The 20,768-nt window shown below is 40.0% G+C and overlaps 1 protein-coding gene and 1 long non-coding RNA gene across 21 annotated transcripts in view; one reads left to right on the top strand and one right to left on the bottom strand.

Annotated features, from left to right (window-relative positions):
• Positions 1 to 115: 115 nt before the first annotated feature.
• LOC111264272 (glycoprotein-N-acetylgalactosamine 3-beta-galactosyltransferase 1) lies at positions 116 to 19,924 on the bottom strand. 18 transcript variants are annotated; one of them, XM_022840022.2, is made up of 10 exons: positions 16,705 to 16,960; positions 16,372 to 16,485; positions 15,847 to 15,880; positions 15,568 to 15,622; positions 11,003 to 11,081; positions 9,178 to 9,384; positions 8,017 to 8,246; positions 4,017 to 4,222; positions 2,443 to 2,656; positions 1,342 to 2,179 (listed from the first exon to the last, which is right to left on the bottom strand). In XM_022840022.2, the coding sequence occupies exons 5-10, from the start codon at positions 11,076 to 11,078 to the stop codon at positions 2,006 to 2,008; spliced, it is 1,107 nt and encodes a 368-aa protein (XP_022695757.1). In that variant the 5' UTR covers positions 11,079 to 11,081; positions 15,568 to 15,622; positions 15,847 to 15,880; positions 16,372 to 16,485; positions 16,705 to 16,960; the 3' UTR covers positions 1,342 to 2,005. The 18 variants fall into 18 exon arrangements, 16 of the variants coding, with proteins under 16 accessions (XP_022695757.1, XP_022695756.1, XP_022695758.1 ...); XR_002682788.2 differs by lacking the exons at positions 15,568 to 15,622; positions 15,847 to 15,880 and adding an exon at positions 116 to 1,105 and having other exon boundaries at positions 1,615 to 2,179; positions 16,401 to 16,485; positions 16,705 to 16,961; XR_002682789.2 differs by lacking the exons at positions 15,568 to 15,622; positions 15,847 to 15,880 and having other exon boundaries at positions 1,342 to 1,446; positions 1,615 to 2,179; positions 16,401 to 16,485; positions 16,705 to 16,961.
• LOC111264278 (uncharacterized) overlaps positions 17,297 to 20,768 on the top strand; it is a 34,315-nt gene continuing 30,843 nt past the window's right edge. For all 3 annotated transcript variants that reach the window (XR_002682798.2, XR_002682797.1, XR_002682796.1), the window contains exons 1-2: positions 17,297 to 17,465; positions 17,611 to 17,665. This is a non-coding gene — a long non-coding RNA (uncharacterized LOC111264278). The remainder of the gene's footprint in view (positions 17,466 to 17,610; positions 17,666 to 20,768) is intronic.

Raw genomic sequence — 20,768 nt, 5'->3', positions numbered from 1 at the left:
GATTTACAAATCGCTGATCATCAAAGTAGAAGCGGCTCTCTTCAGCAATACGGCGCGCGCCGTATGAACTCACGTGCTTTAGCCCGTACCTCCCCGCCAGAAAAACATCACGCCATCAATCGGATTATGTTTTTATTAACGTTTTTGTGGTAGGCTACAAACATCAATGCTTCACCTGATTTTTGCAGGACTGGTCGTGATCCCTTCAAACTTATACAATGTACCGTCGATGAAGGTGCAAGCATTGATTTTATATATTTTGGAACACTTGCATTACCGCACCTTACCTATAATTGGCTAAGACTACCCTCAATGATCAATGTACTGAGACAGGCTTTCTTCAACGGCAGGCGTATATCGGTGCCCCCGAAAGACGGCCTTCCAGACTTAGTGTTAATACAGCTGTAGCCTGCCACTTAGGTGTCTTGCCTTGTCTGCCCTCAACTCCTACCCACGAATTCAGGCCACTGACATGCCCTCTTCCAGAACAACGACAGCAACTGGTATTTCTTCTAACTCTGTAAGCTTCCGGAAACGGTTGCTAAGCTTGTCCGCCATGTAAGCTTAGACCTCTAGAACTAATTCAGGGTACGAGGATGATGCTTTTAAAAAAAAAAGCCGACCGATGCTGTTTTTCCGACATTTGCCAGGAACACGCTGATTTTCGGATTGACCTACAGCTTATTCATCAGTGCCCGTTTAACGCGCGTAGACCGTTCAAACATCTCCCTGTCCTTACTGCAGCGGCAACAACATCTTTGACGGGTTGGCCTCTACCGAGGGCAACTGTTCGTACAGCTCTTAAAGCTACCCCACGCCTCCCCTACAACGATCTTGAAGTTAAACCATGTGCGACTGTCGCGCCTGCCTCATAACCTAATCTCCATTCCTCCGTAAGCAGTTCGTACCTTTTAATGCTTCGTTTGGGTTTATTTTCGTCGAATATAACGCGAAGAAGTTGCCAATCACGCAGCCGTTCAGGTAACTTTTCCGAGCATTTGGATATATCGCCAACTATTCCACCGCTGCCAGCAAAGTGAAATGAACCGTCTCAGCGTCGTTGGCCGGCAGAAACGAGCACTCTACAGCCGTTCCTTACAAAGACCTTACAAAGCCGTGAACGTTTAGAGATTAGTAGTATTTGCTTGGATCGAGATTAATAATGCTATTTCATTCGTCGTTAAATTGAAACCAAAGGTTATTTTATTACTATTAAACTATCAAATAAGAGACATAAACAGAGTTTACGAAAAAATTCAAGGTTGCTAATAGTAGTACCTAAACCCTAAATCTACAACCGTCACACCTGCCTCTAATCAACAAAGGAAAACGCTATAGGACTATCATTTAGCGGCTGTTCATTCTGAGAGTATTTCGTTGATTTCTTCACTCTATTACACATGGGCATTCGAGTATGATTATCCAACTTCTAGCTGTATATAGAACCTACAACAGATTACGTTCGACGTATACAGGAATTAAACGTACGTTCAGCAGCAGAATGTACGATCTGTGCTTAATGTAATGTTATATATGATAATATATACGCTCATATAAACGTAAAACGGTGTACGAAAAAAGTTATCCTATAATAAATAAATAAATAATTATTACCTTTCGGTTATCGTCTATAAATACTGCGATGATATCGTAGTCAACAGCCTTCTTTTTCGTGGTCACCTGTGTGGTATTATGCGATAGCAAACCTCTACTGATCGAAGGAACAGAATTTGGTGAGTACACGCTGAGTTTACTTCCGGTTTTACAATAATCAATCATTTCAACATGTACCAGCAAGTGTAATTTGGACGCCCTTGAGTAGAATAGTTCTTCGCTGATCGTTCGAGACGTTTTAAGTTCTCGTAAATTCTGGCGCTAACCATATGTTGCTCCCTCAGGAATATAGCTCAACTTTTGTTCTCTGTTTATAATTCATTGCAAGTGTTACCGCAGCTGCGAATAAAGGAGCCAGACTCGACAAATCTATTGAAGAATCGCTGCTGGCCTAATACGACTCCTTATCAAAGGGTCGATTGGGTTCGTTTTTTATTTGCTCCTTTTCGTACCATGCGTAGACTCCGTAGGGCCGTATGTGATAAAGCATGAAGTCTATCACGTGCATCATCGTCGACTCAGTGTAATGGAACGAGATAACCGAGTCGCTTATACTTTTTTCGCCCTGGCAAAACCGAAATACAAGAACAAAACTATGCGAGTAGAATGTATGTACTGCTTTTACATAGTGAGCCAAAACGGTATAGCACATAGTCGTCACATGCAAACCCAAAGAGTTTGAAGTAAACAGGAAGCCTGATTTTATATCTACGTCTATGTAGTTTCATTCCTAGAGTCACGGTTGCTACAGCCTTCAAAATGTAACAAAGCACATAATAAAGACATAACAAACAAAATATGGCAGCTGCCAGGCTAAAAACTTCTTACACCGTTCTGTTTATACGCTGTATAGCTCCAGAACCAGCTGGGTAGCCCGTCCGTAAGGTGCGCCGGAGCACTCAGCGGTAGGAACCTCTCACCGCCGAACTGATCTCGAGAATTGCCAGCTTCCACTCCGAGCTTCGCGAGGCATTCACCCATATTGACGTCTTCGGCTCCGCCTGGATCCTTTCTACAGGCATCTTTGTGCCCCTCCGCAAACCTGTCAAAGGAAAGGGCAACAGACGGAGGCGACTAAACAAGATTTATAAGTATGTGAATACAACTACCCAAAAGTTGTACAGTTCTACCTGAAATATTTGGTAAAAAGCGACGTTAGAAAACTCTTTTTAAAACATATTTGTTACTTTTAACAATGACCTGTTTGCTTGATAAGCCAAACGGATCGTTAAAATATTTCGACCTTCCTATGGAATTGAAGACCACTAGAATTTTTTATCCATGTTCAGCGCTGGTCGATGAAAGAGTTGACTTTACCCAAAAATGCCTTGTATTCTTGTGCCTCTTGGGACATAAAGTCGATATGATACATCCAATGGAACATGGACTCCATTATATACATTAATATATATTTTTTCACTATTACATCCTTTTATAAGCCATCTTACTCCTGTTATTGTTTGAAGTGTGGCATGATAAGCGATGGGGTTTCTCTAGATGCGCCACGAATAATTGCGACCTATTGCATCCGCTTGCTTGTCTATTCAGTACATCATTTTGACTGGCTTTTTTTTCGCCGCTTCGTCCAGGAACGAATCAAGCGTACCGTCTGTTACAACGTAGAGTACATATATTTGTTAACCGCTCGCCCGCAGCTATAGCAGATGCTTGAGAGACAAGGATAGAGAACAAATAACAAAACCTGTGGATAAATGTACAATCCGCACTATATGCACAAATACACATGAACACAAGGGCACCTTCAGATATTTCAACAGTCGGATAGGGCAGACAGCAACAGCAACAGGTCCACAAACAATTGTGGCACTCGATAGTAATCGATTTCACTAAAAACGGAAGAGCTGACGGCGGCCACCTACTCAGTCGGCAAACACCGGCCACAGGCCAAATGGCCAGCCACGAACGTGTCTCGTCCACTTTTTTCCGCTTCATAGACATCTACATCTGCTTGGGCTCAGCCATAGCCATGAGTGAAGAGCGCGACAGGCTGAATAAGGCCAATCTTGATAAAAAAAAATCTGCTATCTCAACAAATCAAAGAACAGAACTGAGTTAAAGTATCGCCTTCGCCATCGATCACAACGACGGAGCCTGTACCTGATTGATGATTTTCGTCAGTCACATTTGGATGTTCTGGGACTAACGCCGACAATTTACTCATAATCGGAATTTGGCCTGAGGAGCCGTTACGGAAATCTCATTGAAATTTGCTGCAACAAAAAAGATCACTATTACAGGGTATTTGACTATAAACAAACAGCAAATGAATAGATCTATATATAGCAAATGTAAGCCTTTATTTTGAACATGGGTGATCTGGTTGACAGGCTAAAATGCAGAATATAATTAGCAAAAGTAAAGCAATTAGAACACCACCGCACCTATCAAGAGCTTCCTTTGACAGGACATAGCCGGCGCCGCCGCTCATGTATCCTTCCTTGACATGCCTTTTAAACTTATGCCCAAAATAAACTGGGTTCGTTGTATTTTGTCTCGATAAGAAGTACCTTAAGTTCTCAACAATCACGTATGTGTCGTCGTCAGCCTTGAGAAACCAATCAGCCATATCCCGGTAATGCTTGTGTACCTGTTCGGTAAATAATCCAATTAATTATTACGTCAATATCGGTCAACTTAATGCGTTAATTACCTATGGTATCGATCGCAACAGCCCTTAAAATCCAAATAACACATTTAGAAACTCATGCACTAGCTATTTTATTCATACGTAACCGATGGAGGCGTCTCGCTTCAACATTACAATCGTCGACCTTTCTAAGACCTATCTCAGCTTTAATAGAGACAAAGGCTAACACTGCTTTGGCTGAGCAATATCTTATATAAGAAAAAATGTAGATTTACACGCCCTGTCGTTCGCATAAAATGAATGGACACTTAATATAAATTTTAAGGCTGTCAGCACATTTGCTGTCTTCAAAACGGATGCCTGATTGTGAAGGACCCACACGCTAGGAGAACGAGTTGGCGCGCCTAAAATACATACCAATGTTAATTAGCCGAATAGGTAGGCCTGACTATGCTAGGTAGACGTCTCTCTGAAAACGAAATTTACGAAACATGTTCTCGAACAGCAAATCATTGAGCTCGAATGCCACAAGGTTATTTTCTCGGTGTTCTAAGGAAAATCTCGACAAGATATGAACAAGTTTGGAAGTAAGAGGGCCTTTAGATTTCATTATTTCTTTACTCAGGGCAAATCCTCTTGACATGTTCCCATTAAGAAATAGCTAGCATGAGGTCTGTATCAGAAACTTGATAGGCATCATCTGATACAAAAATCAATTTTAACATGAGCTAGCTTAAATACTCAATTGGTTATGATAGAAGTGGACACGAGAAATGTAAACATATCAATACGTAGCAGCACAATTAGTACATATTTAAATGAGTTGCAGGATAACTTCTAGATAACGAATTACTTTGCGTACCGCTGCTAAGTTACGTGCATATAAAACTTTTTGGGCGTTCGTCTTTAGCTTGTCTACAGTAAAATGAGTATATTTTTAAGTTAGCCGAACTGCGTACGCGCTAAAGATGAACCTTAATTGTTGTCCATCATGAACAGCCTATCGGACGTATTGGATGGCTTCGGTTTGATCGAAGGTAAAGATAAATTTTGGTACTTCATCAGAATCGTCATGGTGATGTCATCAGTTGAATCTGTCTGTACTTCTACAGATCTCTAATACGGCGCCAGGTTCAGCAGCTTCTGTCAGACTTAAGAGAAATCAGGCCAACAAGAATTAACTGTTCATGTTTCACCTGACCTTACTTCCACATGGTAACGCACCCCGGTATCATGGAATTCATGGAACTTTTACAATGCTCCCATATAAGGATTCTACCAGAGACTGGACGTGGAGTAACTGCACTATATCAAAGATAAGTTAAACGTGTTTCGTCAACGAAGGCTAAATATATACAGGAGCTGAAGAACACAAGTTGATAAAATCTGCGTCAGTTGAGTGGTCGAAGCCGTTTGAGCAAAAGCAACCAATATAGACGACATGAAAATCGTCGAAGGGCATCGTCGTTTACATCATCTCTTTTCAAATGAGACTTCACTTTTAGTTATTATTGCCGTTTTAGCCAGCTAGCTATATCTGGACAAATGGATAATATTTTTTTATCCTGGGTATGATCTAACTGCTGGATTGCGTTGTGATGTTCCCAAAGTCTGGTGAAGACAACAAAACGAAAATTTGGTTAAATTTCTGTTATGGATAATCGCAAATTTTTATCACAGTCAGGCTGTGGTGAAGTGTAGGGCTATTTGCATGTGCGGCTTAGGCATAGGAGCGTTTGCGAAGCACATCTACCGATTAGTGCCGAGCAGCACACTCTGATGCAGCCCGCTCTTACTTGAGGTTACCGTCTGCTTGCTTTGAAGATCTAACGTATGCGACGAATCATCCTAGCGTCAAACCTGAAAAGCTTGTTCTTTGCTTGCTGTCGTTCTCCGGCATTCTTCAGGTTAGTTACCTTCAGTACGGACTTGTGTCGACTTCCAATTAGCCCCTTTGACGACCTAGAGTCCGTACATTACGGATAGGTATGTCGGGCAACGGAAAACAGCATTTTTCAACACGTCTATTCATTTTTCACCAAAATAGAAAAAGCTACCATCTGGCCTTTGCGGCGAAGACCTTATAGCTGATGGCTTTCGAACTGTGCGCCCGGCACTGCCGTTAGACATTCTATCAGCTGTTGATAGCACTCAACAGCGGCTTGTTAAGTCCAAAACTAGTATCTTCAGCCTAAAAAACGCAGCCCGTTTGTCTTCGTCAATTCAACGGTGGGTCGATACTGGCGACGAAGATCAGATTCGAACAAAAGCGAATAAGATTTTGTATACCAAATCCAGTCCAGTGAATCGAAAGTTGCTATTATTATAGACTATAAAAAGGAATACTTCAGGTGCGATTTCGCGATTCGCGTAGCAAAAAGAGGTTTTAAAACTAATGAGTCCTTTTTGAGTCCTAAATCTTCCAAATTATATTTTCCACCTTTCCTGGTCGCGGTCAAACATTTCGTACATACAGCTTAACAATAAAATATCATAAGATCGTACAAGTCTAGTTGAATTCATAAATTTTCATTTTTGAGAAGTTCCATTTTACGTTTCTATGTTACGCTTCTTAATGTTGTGTAATATAACGTACGGATATGAGAAATTTTTTTAAAGAAACCACAAAGGCCGCGTGTTACAAACAGACGGCTCCTGAAAGGCACTACGTTTTTCCTAGTCATGCTTTTGAAAGCGATTTGCAAGAGCGCTAACCGGCCCCTTGCAACGATGCACCCTGGGATGGAAGTATAAGGCGACAAAAAATTTTTACAAGCCTACCATAAAGTCTTTTTTGATAATATGAAATATGGCTTAGTCTGATGTCTAGCAAAATTCATTTGTCAGAAACTGTCTACCTCAAATATAGACGACTCAGCTATCAATTGAATACCGCGTTAATGCCGTTTAATAATTAATACCTCGTTTGTAGGGACTGCTATTGCGGTGCTTAGAAAGACAACATGGCATCTTTGACAAGGCCTCCTGTGGTCGTGGAAAACTTCAGAATTGATAATAGTTGAAAGGTGCGAATTCAGATGAATATGATGGGTGCATCAAAGATTCACCATGCAGCAGTATAACGGTAACCCTAGTTACTACCGCTATGTATGCCCGAGCGTTGTCTTGCCGAACGATAAGTTTTTCCTTGTTAGAAAGTTCTGTTGCTTTTCAAATACTGTAGCTATCACGCTTTTTAGATGTGCAAACCTAATTTTCCCAGTATAAACTTCAGGATTTCATAGCAGTGTTTTTCATCGGTAAACTATTCATTTCTCAACCTTTTACACTTTCCCTACGAGTTGTAAATTATTACTTACGATGGAGTCTGGTATATTTTACCTTTCAGTTACAATAGCAGCGCTAATGGAAGTACCTTTTCGTTCTACCAGGCCGTTATCAAGCAAATAAAGTCATCCCGAGCGAAAAAGCGCCTTTGAAATCAGAATCAATCGGCGCGACATGTCCAAAATTGTGTTCTGCGCCTCGTGTACAGCTGTGTGCTCACAGAGAGCAGTCGAATTTAAGCAAAAGTATTGGTTGATGTGCTTCTCAGTTTAAACTCGAAAGGGAAAATTACACAAACTGCTCACGAGAGAGACCCATTTAGAATGTTTACGGGTTGGTCCCAATAAACAAATGGGATCGTTGGTTAGTATAGCTTTAGTCCCGAAAGAGTCAATTACAACAACCCCTTTGGCATCACTAGAGCCTTACCGCTGCTGGTAACTGTAAAAAGCGGAATAACTTTGGGCGGAACTAAAAAACTTTCAACTAACTAAATAATCACTTACGTATTCAAAGGCAAGCTTAGTCTTCTGCCATAGGTGCTCTCGGTCCTCGGCATCCATCTTCAGGGCCACCACATTGGTCAGGTTGTTGTCTTTTTGGCTCGACATAAACAGTAATATATTGCACCGTTTACCCCATGTCAACTGAACATGCCTAGCTTTACTCGAATGCGTTTTGGGGTTTGTCATCACCCAACAAAGAACCCGTACCTTTTCGCTGAGATCATCACTATCTGAAAACAACAATAGCACAATCATTGTAAATAGTTAGCTAACTCATAATTAGTACACCACAATGTTGGCTTCATCCGTGTGTTTGTTTTTAGCAGACTAATTTATGCCAGCTGCCTCAACTGTGCTAAGGGAAAACCTCGGAAATTCATCCGCGTAGTACTATACACAAAAAGTAATACGCGAGTTACCAATAAAACTGAGCAAGAAACCCAAAGGGATTAAGAAGCAACAAGAAAATACACCAGCACGAATAGGGAAGCTTTGGTAGACGAACCCTTGTAGGTACAGCTTTTCACAATTCTTATTGTGATTATATATATATATATATATACGGTTTACATTGGAATATTACTAGAGATATATTAAAAGGAAAATAATTTGAGAGCTTTACGATTGTGACTCTCAATTTCGTGTTAGTTCAGTTCTCTATCAAATTAATGTACCTCACAGGACGTGTCCGTCACACTTCAACATCCTTTTAACCCTGGCCTTCGAAACTATCGTGATGGGTGCAACGTATAAAGGACACTCTAACTATACAAGTACATGACACGTTACAGCTTGCTAGGTTATATTATTTAACCGATATTCGACCAAGCCAAATCAGTTTTCACTTGCAAACGTTTCACTTATAACACTTCATATATATAACACTTATGACATTGCTTCTTCTTATGTATTTTCAACACGGCCTCCTGTAGCTGATTTATCATTACATATTTACCGAAGAACTTAATAAATCTTGCTTATTAAATTAAATACTACACGTACAGGTTGTTATAGATCTAGATGGCCGAGCGCCCTATCAGGAGATAAGCTGGCCAGATCAACACATCATCTTCATTACCTCAATTTAATGAGACAGTAGCACTCGCAATTCAGTTTACAATAGGAGATCCGTGTTCTATGGTTATGCATGTTGTTGCTTACAAGTTTGTTTGTGATCGTGAAAATTCTGGGTTTTGACATCTTCGCCCGGCAGAAGTTCAGCATCTTCGTAATCGTCATGATGTGGCCCGTTCTGGTGCTGCAACATTGCCTGTTGCAGTTGTAAAAATCGTCCATACGAAATTGGTTGCATGGGTTTTTCCATAACCATGATAATAAACATTGCCATTGAAAAGCCGACCACCGTCCCTAAAACAAACAATAGCAATAATATTGGTGTCCTCGTACAAAGCTCACTTATATTTAGATGATATCAGATCGTTATTAGTAAAATAAGAATGCTTGTGTAATATAAAAACACATTAACAATTAAGTAAACCATATTTATTACAATTTCGACATGAAAAGTTAGCCCGTTTCATGTACGATTAAAACTTTCCTAGTCATGACGATGTGTCATGCTCAACTCGCAGATAAATGATGAATTTGTGTTTTTTTAACAGGACGTTCTTGCATTATTTGTAAAGTACAACCTCACTGATACAGAGCTCGTCAATGCGTAGATCTGGGGCTATCCAACTGTATTAGGCGTTTCAGGCTCTACAAATTAGTAGGATCGATGAGCTGATCCTAACCAATGAACAAATCTGCCGATATCGGTGAAGATTTTTCCCGAGTGTTATCCTCATATATCCCGAAATATGTAGAAATTATTGCCTGCGGTACTCACAGTCAGTGGGGAACTGCAGAAAAGGTCATTTGTGTCTATAGTGACATATGTGAATTCGATGTTAATAAAGAACGCCCACACCTCAAATAGCCTGGACGCAATATAGAAGGCAGCCGCCCGGCATTCGATCCGGTGTCGTTACGCGTCCCCGACATGCTTTTGGGTGGGGGACTTTTCGGGTAAGAGCGGCTTGAGCGAAAGCACATACGAAGTTAGACTGAGAATACAAATGAGGGAAAGGATCGATAATATAGCTAGGAGGATATAAGCAATACAAAAAGCCTGTGGAACCGTAGTTTACAATTTCTTAAAAAAAAAAGGCATTATTTTGAGTCGAAAGCAATGTTGCGGATATCGAACAAAACTAATAAAGTTACTAGACAGTTACCAAAAGGTAGAAGGTAACAACAGAGTGGGAAAAAAATATTTTCATTAAAGTTGACCAGCAAATATATACGCAAAAATTTGTTTCCCATAGTGTGTTATATATTAGTTGTTCCTTGGCAGACTCTCGGCTTGAACTACCTTATACCTTTCTGGCTCTGAAATCTTTTGAACACTACCGCTCGAAACCATTAGGTACGCACGCTCAGCCTCGCAGCCTTCATGTGTCCCTCAGGCGTAGTTGATTAGCTTCTCCGTTTATCTATTCATATACCTATTTAATTCGGCTTAGGTAGACTCGCTGACTTTATGATAGAGTTTGATACGGAGCAACAATAAAGAAGGCAGAAGCTAACATCTATAGCACTGTATTGTAAAATAGGTAGTCATGCGATTATCGTCACAAAAATGCTATGTTTAATAGGCAATTGACAATAGAACGATATCAATAGGAAGAAATGCAGCAGACGTAAAAACAAATAACAACACTAATTTTAAATGTAAGATAGTTGATATTTGTGCGATGATGTGTACAGACTATGTTTGTAAAGGATCAAAGCAATCAGCTGAATTCTGAGTAGCGCTCATGCTACAGACGCGAGACGATTTTGTACAGAATGGTAAATAGATACGTTCTTCAGTATCCTTCTATATGGAAATCAAAGGTGATTAAAAAGGCTTGCCATATAATCAACATATCGGGGTCATTCCAATTTGCAATTGTAAACAACGTGAAAAAAAGACAAGACTTACCTATAATAAAGCTTGGTAGCGTGCCCCGTATCGGGGGTCTCCAACGTGAATAGGCAACATCCTTAATTTGTATCATCTTCTGAAAGATCAGTAAAGGTTCGTTAGCTATTTTTCGATTGAAAAGACTATAATAAAAAAAGAAAGTACCTATTGCCTTGTGTTGGCTGTATTGGAAAATTGTAAATTAACTGACATGCGCAGTCCTAGTAAACAAGGCCTACATTGACGTTTTAACGGTTTCAGCGAGTACGGCCTGCAGGACTGATTCTGGCCTCGGGAAAGGAAGATCAATCGAAGGGTGACCCCGAGTTATTAGTAGAAGACGTCATTCATTCTTTTTGAATTGGTACAGATATTATGTATAAAATGGTAAAAGACAGTTTTTAGGTTCCATATGGAGAAGGCACTTCGCATAAGGTGCGTATAAAGATTATAATTGGGACAATAGTGTTTAATACCTTATACATTTTCTGGATTCAAATAAAAAATGAGGCATTAAATAACGCCTGTGCCCTATACCATTTGACGCTTTGCAGAGAACTTCTTGTAGAAACAAGCTTCATTTAGATAGTATTGGTGGTTAAATAGGGACAATTACACAACAACTTACTATAGGCATATTGGCAAATTGTATCTATCCTTGTTATTGTATATGCAAGATCGCTACAAAATTTCGTCCTGTTTTGTGCTACTTATTCATCTCAAAAAAAAATCTCAAAAAAAAAAGTCAAAAACGTCATATCTGCTAGAATAAACATACAACTTACAAGGTAAATATTGTCTGAGGCTATTCAATGCGCTTAAGCTGGGCATGCCGGTCATGGATTTATTTAACCAAATAACTTACCGCATTTTCCACCAAGGCCTTTTTCTTTTTTTTTTTTATCTAGAAGATATTTGACGGCAATATAGGCTTTTCATGAAAAACGTTATTGGACTTTTTAGTCAGAAATGTGATAACAAGTTCGGCATATATCAAGCGCTTGTGAAGAATTCGAGTGTCAATATGTTGGGATACAATGTACTTATAGTTCCTGCAGAAACAGGGGTCAGCCAAGAAGACACCATTAAAATAACAAAGCCAGTACTGGGAAATTATCTACCTGCATATGGCCTATGTGATAATATTTAGGACTTTGCCGTAAAGGCTAGCGGGCGGAAGCACAACCAATATACATATCATTCTTCTCTTATTTTCAGCGCTACATGTAACTCGTCCATTTAAACAGATCTTCATCTTGTTGTTGCGATAAGCTCGTGCAGATAGCGCTTGACTAAGGTTGACGCTACACATTTAATACACGATATAAAATCATGTAAATATACCACGGCCGAAACGGAGCAAACTGGTCCAAATTCGCTGTCAGAGTTCAGGAGTATCCAGAGTCAGGAGATTCTGTTCTCGGGCAGCCTCGGTTGAAAGGCACTTGTGACTGTTAAACTACAACTAACAGTCAAAGACAGTTCAAGCTGATAACATGCGATTAATCCGAGTATTGAATTTTAATCAAAACAAATATAGCTTCAGCAAGTAGTTACCGTTCGATATGAACTTTCAGCTGCGCCATTCCTCCATGCTATTATAGTCCGCAGGAGTGACTGCATTGGCTTCAAGCGGATTGACCATGTTTAAAATCAGACTGATCGCCTCCTCCAGATCTCAGCTGCTCTTCGTCTATATATTCCAAAAACATTTGTAGTTTGAGCTGACTATCAGCCGATGATTCATTAAAGTGTATCTGTAGAGTCGAGCCTGAAGCCAGGTGAAATCGGCGTGCGAACAGGCCAAATAAATAGACCTTACCCGCGAGATGGGCTGATACAATCTCATGAAACAGTATTTATTCTTTTAGCGAACCCTTAGTGATGCTTTATCGTTCGCCGATTACTAGCAGAACGTAGCGAAATTTACTTGAATTTCCAATTGCCACCAATTGCAAATTTGCTAATGTTTTGTTGGAAAATTTTAGGACAAGTTACCAGCTCAAGATACACCAACTGTAGTGAACTAAAGCTGTGACTATCATTACAGTATTGTCCTGCATGCATTTTCGCTGGAAAGGTCCTAAATGATTATTATTAGAGAGCTGATTCTAGCTGGTATTGTTTGAGTAGACTCGATAAGTACGACAGTGCCGGTTTGGCCTATGTCAACTAGAGAGGAAAGAAAGGAATATGATAGCCTGTCCCCTGATGTGCCTGCCTTGAATACATGTTCTTAAGTTTTTTTGGCATCAATCATCATATGAAAAGGCGATAAAGTTTTGACTCACAAATTGTCGTTATGACTATTCGAGAGCCTCAACATAGGACAATATTCCTAAAAGTGTGTGTTATTTGTACTATGCAGATTATGGTTTGGTTCTAGGCAAGCAAGATGAGCCATTGGTCAATGTTTAAAGGAAACGGTTATGAGTGCGAAAGTATCGTTTATTGCCCCAGCGGTCGTCCAAGGAGGTAAAAAGATAAGCGGTAATGCTTTTTGTAATTTCTTGGTACATATGGGTTTTGTCAGCAGATGCCCGCTGGTTAGACGTTGCTGCATCATGATATTATAATATATAATGACGAGCACAAGTCATTGGTCAACTAACAATAACTAAATTTTACTGAGGCCCAACTCTGATTGTCCTGATTATACGTTCCGCCGTGGCGGACAACCACACAGCGACTGTCAATGCTAAAGTGGTAATTTCTGTACCTCGAGGCCACGCTCGCGAATGACTTTAGCATGCACAGGACACAGGCCCAACAATATTCCTCTAGCGATAAAAGTCATTGTCGGTCTAATACATGTCACGCTGAAAGACTGCAATTTTTTCGCATTCTGGAATTATTTCACTTTGGTTCAACAGTAAAGAAATAATGGTATTGGTATTACACCACTTGCCAATTCTAAACCACATGGACGGACGGGAAACAAACTGGCAAGCCCGTCGTAAATATTAACAAACGCCCACAAGGGGAGAAACACAAATGCGTTTAAATGTCATATCTAATGCCGATTAAATATTGAGCTCCTGTTTACTCATGCTATGGATGATCGGGTCCTGTTTATGTCACCTCAGGGACGTTTCTTGTGTTAAACTCGAATCCTTCAAGTAGAGATTGGGCTATTTGGCCGCTTATTTTTCTATCAAATATAATATAACGTAGGTACCGGGATGGTCGGGGCATGCTTCAATACAGAGGTAATAACGTATCTCTATAATAATCGGAAAGACGTTAAATGAAGATACGGCAGTTTTATATTTGTTACGCTTCAAACTTTTGTCTTAAACGATTTTGTCGTAAACATCATCAACTCTACTTGACGACGCTTTCTTTGGAGGCGATTAAAATACAACTTACCAAGAAATCACTGCTTCTCACATTACTCTAAGGCCCTATAAAAAGAGATAGGGTAGAAATTAAGTTTCAGGACAATACCGAAACGTGAAATAAGTTATTATTAGTATTATTAAAAGAAAGCTGGGGAATCTCAGTCTTATTTTCTGAGCGCTAATGAGAGTTTATAAACGGTAGCGTATAGCAAATTTGTATCCCGGTTTACCCATCTCAATCATGTGGCCATTTTTAACAGGAAGGCAAACACATTAACAAATACATTACAATCACATAGTAAGCATCATTTATTACCATTCAGATGATTATCGATCCGTTTGATAAATAAAATTCTATAATCACAGTAGCTTAGGTCGAAATCTTTTGGAAGGATCATTCGGTTCTAGAAATGACTTAGACAACAGGGTGCCGAAATGTAAACAAGCTTCATTGTTTCTCTTGAAAGTATCAGAAGGCTCAAGGAACCACTAGAAGCTATCTCTCTGATACTCAAATGTTTCGTGCTTTACATTATCTAATATAGAGATATATACTATAAAAGTTCCTTTGGACGGCTAGCTGTTAGTATGAACGAAGTGTGCCTCCGTCGAATACGAAACATAAATTCACGCCGCTTAAGTTGATAATCACAAACCAAAATTAATCAAATTCAAGTTACGCCTAAGTAACCAAGTCTCGTCCACTTTAGTAACAGCCCACTGAAAAATGTGCATTTAATACACAGTTTAAAAACATTATACGCGCACAATATCTAGCCAGAACAACGGTTAAAGGCGTTAGTGGTACGATTACCCGCTTTTTCTAGCTACAACTAAGACAACGCGAGTCTTTATCTGATTACACATTGTTATTATGGGCAAATTGCTTCCAGAGGAGACCTCATAGTTACGCATGAGTGAAGTTCAGAAAGCGTACTAAGAATCCGGCGTCTTCAACTGTATACAGTCGGTGATCTCACACGGAACCTTCAGACGTTTACGTTCATAAAGGCTTAAATTCGTTTCTTTCACATATTCATATGGATTCATTTATCCACCTAGCTTCCGCTCAAGCAAGCTTGGTTTGATTTGACCAGAACCTCTCACACCGGCCTCGATGAAAAACCCTGCTTACTTTTTCGTCAAGAATAAGTTGCAATCGAAATTTGGTTATAGTACGTTTGGATTAGTGAAATTCAAATTATGTCCTCTACATGTTTACTCGGCAATTTACATGAGTACCTGATTTCTTCCTCATTGTGTATGGCCCAAAGGTTCTCAAAATCTCCGAAATGATCTGCAAGGAAATATTACAAAGACCATGCGAAGGGCACAGATACGGAGCTGAATGATTTTTGCGTTATACAAACGAGACGATTAATAGGCATTTTTCCAATTGAAGGAACGTAGTTATATCATAGCAATGTTTTTTGAGCCTTGAGCACACGCTACGTTTTATTGGCGGCAGAAAACAAATTAAATCAACGGGGCAAGGAGCACGGCAACAAGGTGATTGCTTACCGTTCTAGCGAGCCGAGCCCTCCATCATGAATTGCTAAAAACAAAAAAACATTGATTATGAGTTTTTCATAGTTAATTAATTAAAATGGACTCAGAGAGATGGTATCAGACGGATACTTCCTTTTTGTAGATTTAATTAATTCAAGTGAAGAAGTATTGATAGCGAATTAGCTTTACCGCTTATAGAACCGTTTTATGGAAACTCTTTCAAAATATATAAACACTCACTTGGATCACAAAGTAGCGTTGCCGTACATGGGGTTGCCAATAATGGCAATATGGCTTCAATAAGGGCACTGCGTACTGCCCCGTATTTTTGTTTAAGTATACTTCGATTACTATAGCAACATCTAATTAACTAGCACTCTTGCTCCTAGTCCAACTACGTTTATTAAAGTCGTCGATTTGTTGCCCTCCACGCGTGTATAATTTTCGAGTGGAAATGTATAGGGTCAGCTAATTTCCGGCGCTGGCTCATTTGAATCTCAGTTTATAGTAGTGATCGTAAAACGGCCAATAACAAACCTGAGATATTTTTGAAGCTAGTTCCGTACCTGCCGAGCTGGCCTCGTATAACGCGATCGTAGTTGCTCAACGATAGCAAGCTGACTAATGTTGCTGCCTAACATGTAAAGTATTCTGAAAGTCAATGTAAGCAAATTTTCCAGTGTCAGCGTTTCGGCTGTTGAAAACCTGTTGTGCTACACATAAATACCATAACATATTAAGTGCCCGTACAAAATACGAGCTCGACACGTTACACAGAGGTCTAAACCAGCACGGACCGCTGCCGATTGACGCCCAGCTCTCCAGTAAACGTCCCCATTATTGTAAAACTTATTTATGCATTTTACTTACGTTTCCTCTACCAGTTGTAGCAATACAACCAAATAATAAGCGGTTCAAAAACAAACTCTCTATCCATCACTTATCCATCCTTTTTTCATCGTTGTACTGGTAGTTAATAGACAATTCCTCTACGATAAAAAAATGTTGACTTGAATTTCCACTTGTTCTCAACACATGACAGCTATCCGCGCGCGACAATCAGCCCAACACCCCACGTCTGACTAGTCACTCGAAGCTAGTCCTATATATTTTTGGTAATCACGTTCGTTTGGAAACGGGCTTGTACCTATAGAAAGGTGCCTCGTCGGGTCAGCTATAGTGCATGTCCTATGCAAACGTGAAAGTAAGGAGGTGGCTCTGTAAGGCAGCAGGAGATTATCGTTCGACGTGTTCAAAACAACGCCTTCTTTGCAGAACGACACTTAGAACAGCGTAAATTCTTTGATTGCTATTCCGTCCGCCGTCGTTATTCTGTTGTTGTCCAGCAGGAGCGGAACTGCTTTAAGCCGTCGTCCGGGTATAGGTTAGCATTGGTATTTGCTGCTACCACGCCAAACACTCGCCACCTTTAGTTGGCTACCGACAAGCGTACAACGATGTTACAGAAGGCGTATCTGTATTATCTTACAGCCTAGCGGCCTAATTTTACAGCTGGTCGACGTTCGTCCAGTTCAATGACTAAAGGTTGCTATCAACAAACCGTCAATTCAGTGTCTTGCCTCTGGTTTGAGTCATCGGTAATAAAAAATGGCATTGTTGCCGATGGTTAGGTGTGTTCGTGTTAAATTACCGCCTTGTCCAAACAAAGAAATCGGCATGATTTTGTGTGTTGTTTGTCGTAGGAAAAACGCAGGGAGGTGAAGTTTACGATGTACTAACTGTTATTAAAAGTTAACAACAACAAAACGATTTCAGGTTCGCACTTTAGCGTGGAAACGCATGATTGAAGCATGCGAATGTTACTTTACAGGTAAGGCTATCCATCTATAATTAGAAGTCGTTTTCATACGCACAAAATAGGAAACTTCCCCTATATAATGAGTGCTAATATATCAGGATGAAAAAAGGCTATAAAGGATAGCGCTAGTTGTAGTCAACGCGAAGCTGTACCAGCGCCACGGGCAGGTGCAGGCTGATCTGCTCAACCCCCGGGGCGGGGGATCTTGTCACTCTTGTTGACTGTGAGTCATGTACACGACAGGTTTTAGAGACGTGCGGAGGCAACCCTTGTCACAGATATAAGCGCTCCTTTATGGTACTACAGGTGAATATCATAACGGTATAAGTGCGAGCGACAGACAGTTAATGGACCACCACATATATTTACATTTTTAGTTTCTTGTTACACGTATATAGAAAAAGACAGGCAGATCTTTTCGTTCTGTAGGAAATACTCTTGCTTGCCAAACTGAAACAATTATAGCTAACTCTTAGAAGCGCTTAACTGAAATCAGACAGATTGATGACCTTTACGAAGATCAACCACAAACGCCGAAAAAGTGGCACCGGTGGATGTGTGTGTGTGTGTGTGTGTGTATGTGTGTGTGAGTGTTTTGATGACGTATTTTGTTCTTTCGTTGAGATAAGCTGAATCCCGAATATTCATTCGAAATTGAACTATGTTTGTAGCGCAATGATAATGGAGGAAGCTTAGAATCCGGCCTGAGTTGTGAACTTCCAAGGCTGAAGTTCGGTGTTCAACCGCTTGCGTATCAAGGATCCATTTAGTGATCAGTTATTATGTACGGCATGTTTAGACATTTCTTGCATATAACTGATTGGTAGTTTTAATATCTCTTCAAGGGATCTCATGAAGTAGGCCTGTATTGTCCTATAGCTCAAAAACGAAGTAATCGACTCGAATTCAACATATGTGTATATAAGTTTATATATATATAAGACCATATATATGTATGCGGTTTATGTTGTAGCTGGTGTAAACGATAACGGGTCAATATGAGGGATTAGCGTACCTAAACAACATTGACATTTTCGATATGAAGCAGTGGTAAAGAAGGCAATTTCAATATCAGAAATACTAGTTAGTCTTTTTGAAGCTGTCAGATTGAATAATGTGAACTGGTTTGTTTGCTTTATTATAAAGCAAATTTGCCCGACACAGATGGGACGCCATTGAACACGTCCACTGTTCGGAGTGAGCGATACCAAATAAAAGTATGTTTTTTTATATACAGCCAACTTCTATTTGACTGTTGAAATAACACTCACTGCGCTCGGCTATTAGAGTATCTAACTTATTCTGTTACAGTCGCTTATCAACGCCCAAACCGTTTTCGAGTAGAAAAGAACCAACTTAGCCTTTGAAACGAGATTCACCAAAGCTCCTTACGTAAGCGTATTTATTAAAGTTTACTAGGAGTACCTTTTAGCACACTCGAATAAGAGGATACGACGCTGAGATGATCCTTTGGCTAACAAGATGAATATATCTTAAGCAAAAAAAAGAAACAAATATCGAGTTCCGAAAATTAGAGGGAAGGCAATAGGGACCAGGAAGATTCTGGCAAGTGGTTGACAAAATCAGCTCAGCCTTGTTGCAATATTGTTATATTGCGATTTTTTACGTAGTCCAGGACCACTTAGTTCCAGGACATAGCTGTGCGTGTAGATATGTATTTACGTTACTTTCTAAATGCTGATATAATTTCGCTGCAAGAAAGAACAGAATGAATCATGTGACTGGGCAAACGAAATAGGTCAACTGTTCCCATATTCTTAAGACGCGATACCTAAAAGCATCCTCCACAACTGGTTGACTTAATGCTGGCGTCCTTTGTGCTATATCCTATTACCAAACTACCTCCTTTTGGTATTCTCTAGTAGTATTCTAGAAGATTCAGCAGGGTTCCGATAAAGCTGGTCCGAATGTAGCGCGACATTGGTTCTAGACGTTTTGGGTCAACAAGTTTCTCTTTAGATTCTTATAAGAATTAGGTTTTATGGAACCATTTTGAAAAGAAATTTTTACCCAGGATTAGAAACGAATACTTAAATTAAGCAGGCTGATTGCATGCATGATAGGATCGTATCGCGCCCCTTCTAACGTATCGGCTCTTCTTGTATTTGCTAGAAACACTTGTTTTAGTGAATTTATACATAATAGCTACTACACACTACGGCAATAAGCTGTTATTCAGATACAGCTACACAAAGATAACGGTACGCGTACGTTTATCTAACTTACGTTTTCCATGTGGTTCAGGGGAGTGCAGGCTTGCTAGAGAACGTCCCTAATCAATGCAGTACGTGGACCAGATTCATTCGCATGTATTGATACGAGTAACAGCTCTCCAACGTCGTATCGAATACTTAGAAATGCACATGCACACACATACGCACCATGGTGCTCCTTACAGATATCTCAGTCCGCGTGGTGATTTACAGGCCCATGGCTATTCATCGACCGTAATGGTAAATTATCGATTTCTTGTTCATCCCAAAGCCTTCAAATATAACAGGGCTGTCCAGTATTTAGAAAAGCCCTGTACACGCTCAAAGCCACCTACACGTATCGGATCTAAGGTACTTTTTTGAATTGCTCTTACGAGTTCTATCAAATTACCCAGCATCGCTTAAAAAATGAGCGGCTTTAAATGGCTTAAGGGGACCCTGCTTTCATTCTGTGAGCAGAATTCGATTCGTTGACAAAGTCGTGATCGAACGAAAATCATAAAAAAAGGACAAACACTTCCATCAAATAGATAGCGTTAAATTTTAGACCCTCGATCCCATACCAGCTACATCGACGGACTGTCGTACTACAGAATAAATAGAATTAGAGACGAAATAGTACTACTAATGGAAACAAACCTGTAGCTTGTCAAAGGTATTTATTTCTTACGGCTTTCAAATGCGACCATTTTGAATGGTAGTTGCTTCAAAAAGTCTAAAGACCACAGTTAAATCGAGCCATCAGTACGTGGTAAAGTGTGCGTACATGACCCATATTGACATCAATAGCTAAATAGCGATTTTTCGAACAAAAGAATCGACAGTTGAGAAATTTCCTTACTTTAATAGATACAAATAAAGCGCAGCTGATACAGTAGCGT

This window comes from Varroa jacobsoni, unplaced genomic scaffold (genome assembly GCF_002532875.2).
Source record: "Varroa jacobsoni isolate VJ856 unplaced genomic scaffold, vjacob_1.0 scaffold_842, whole genome shotgun sequence".
In the NCBI taxonomy this organism is placed as follows: domain Eukaryota; kingdom Metazoa; phylum Arthropoda; class Arachnida; order Mesostigmata; family Varroidae; genus Varroa; species Varroa jacobsoni.
This window is presented reverse-complemented; position numbering and strand designations above follow the sequence as displayed.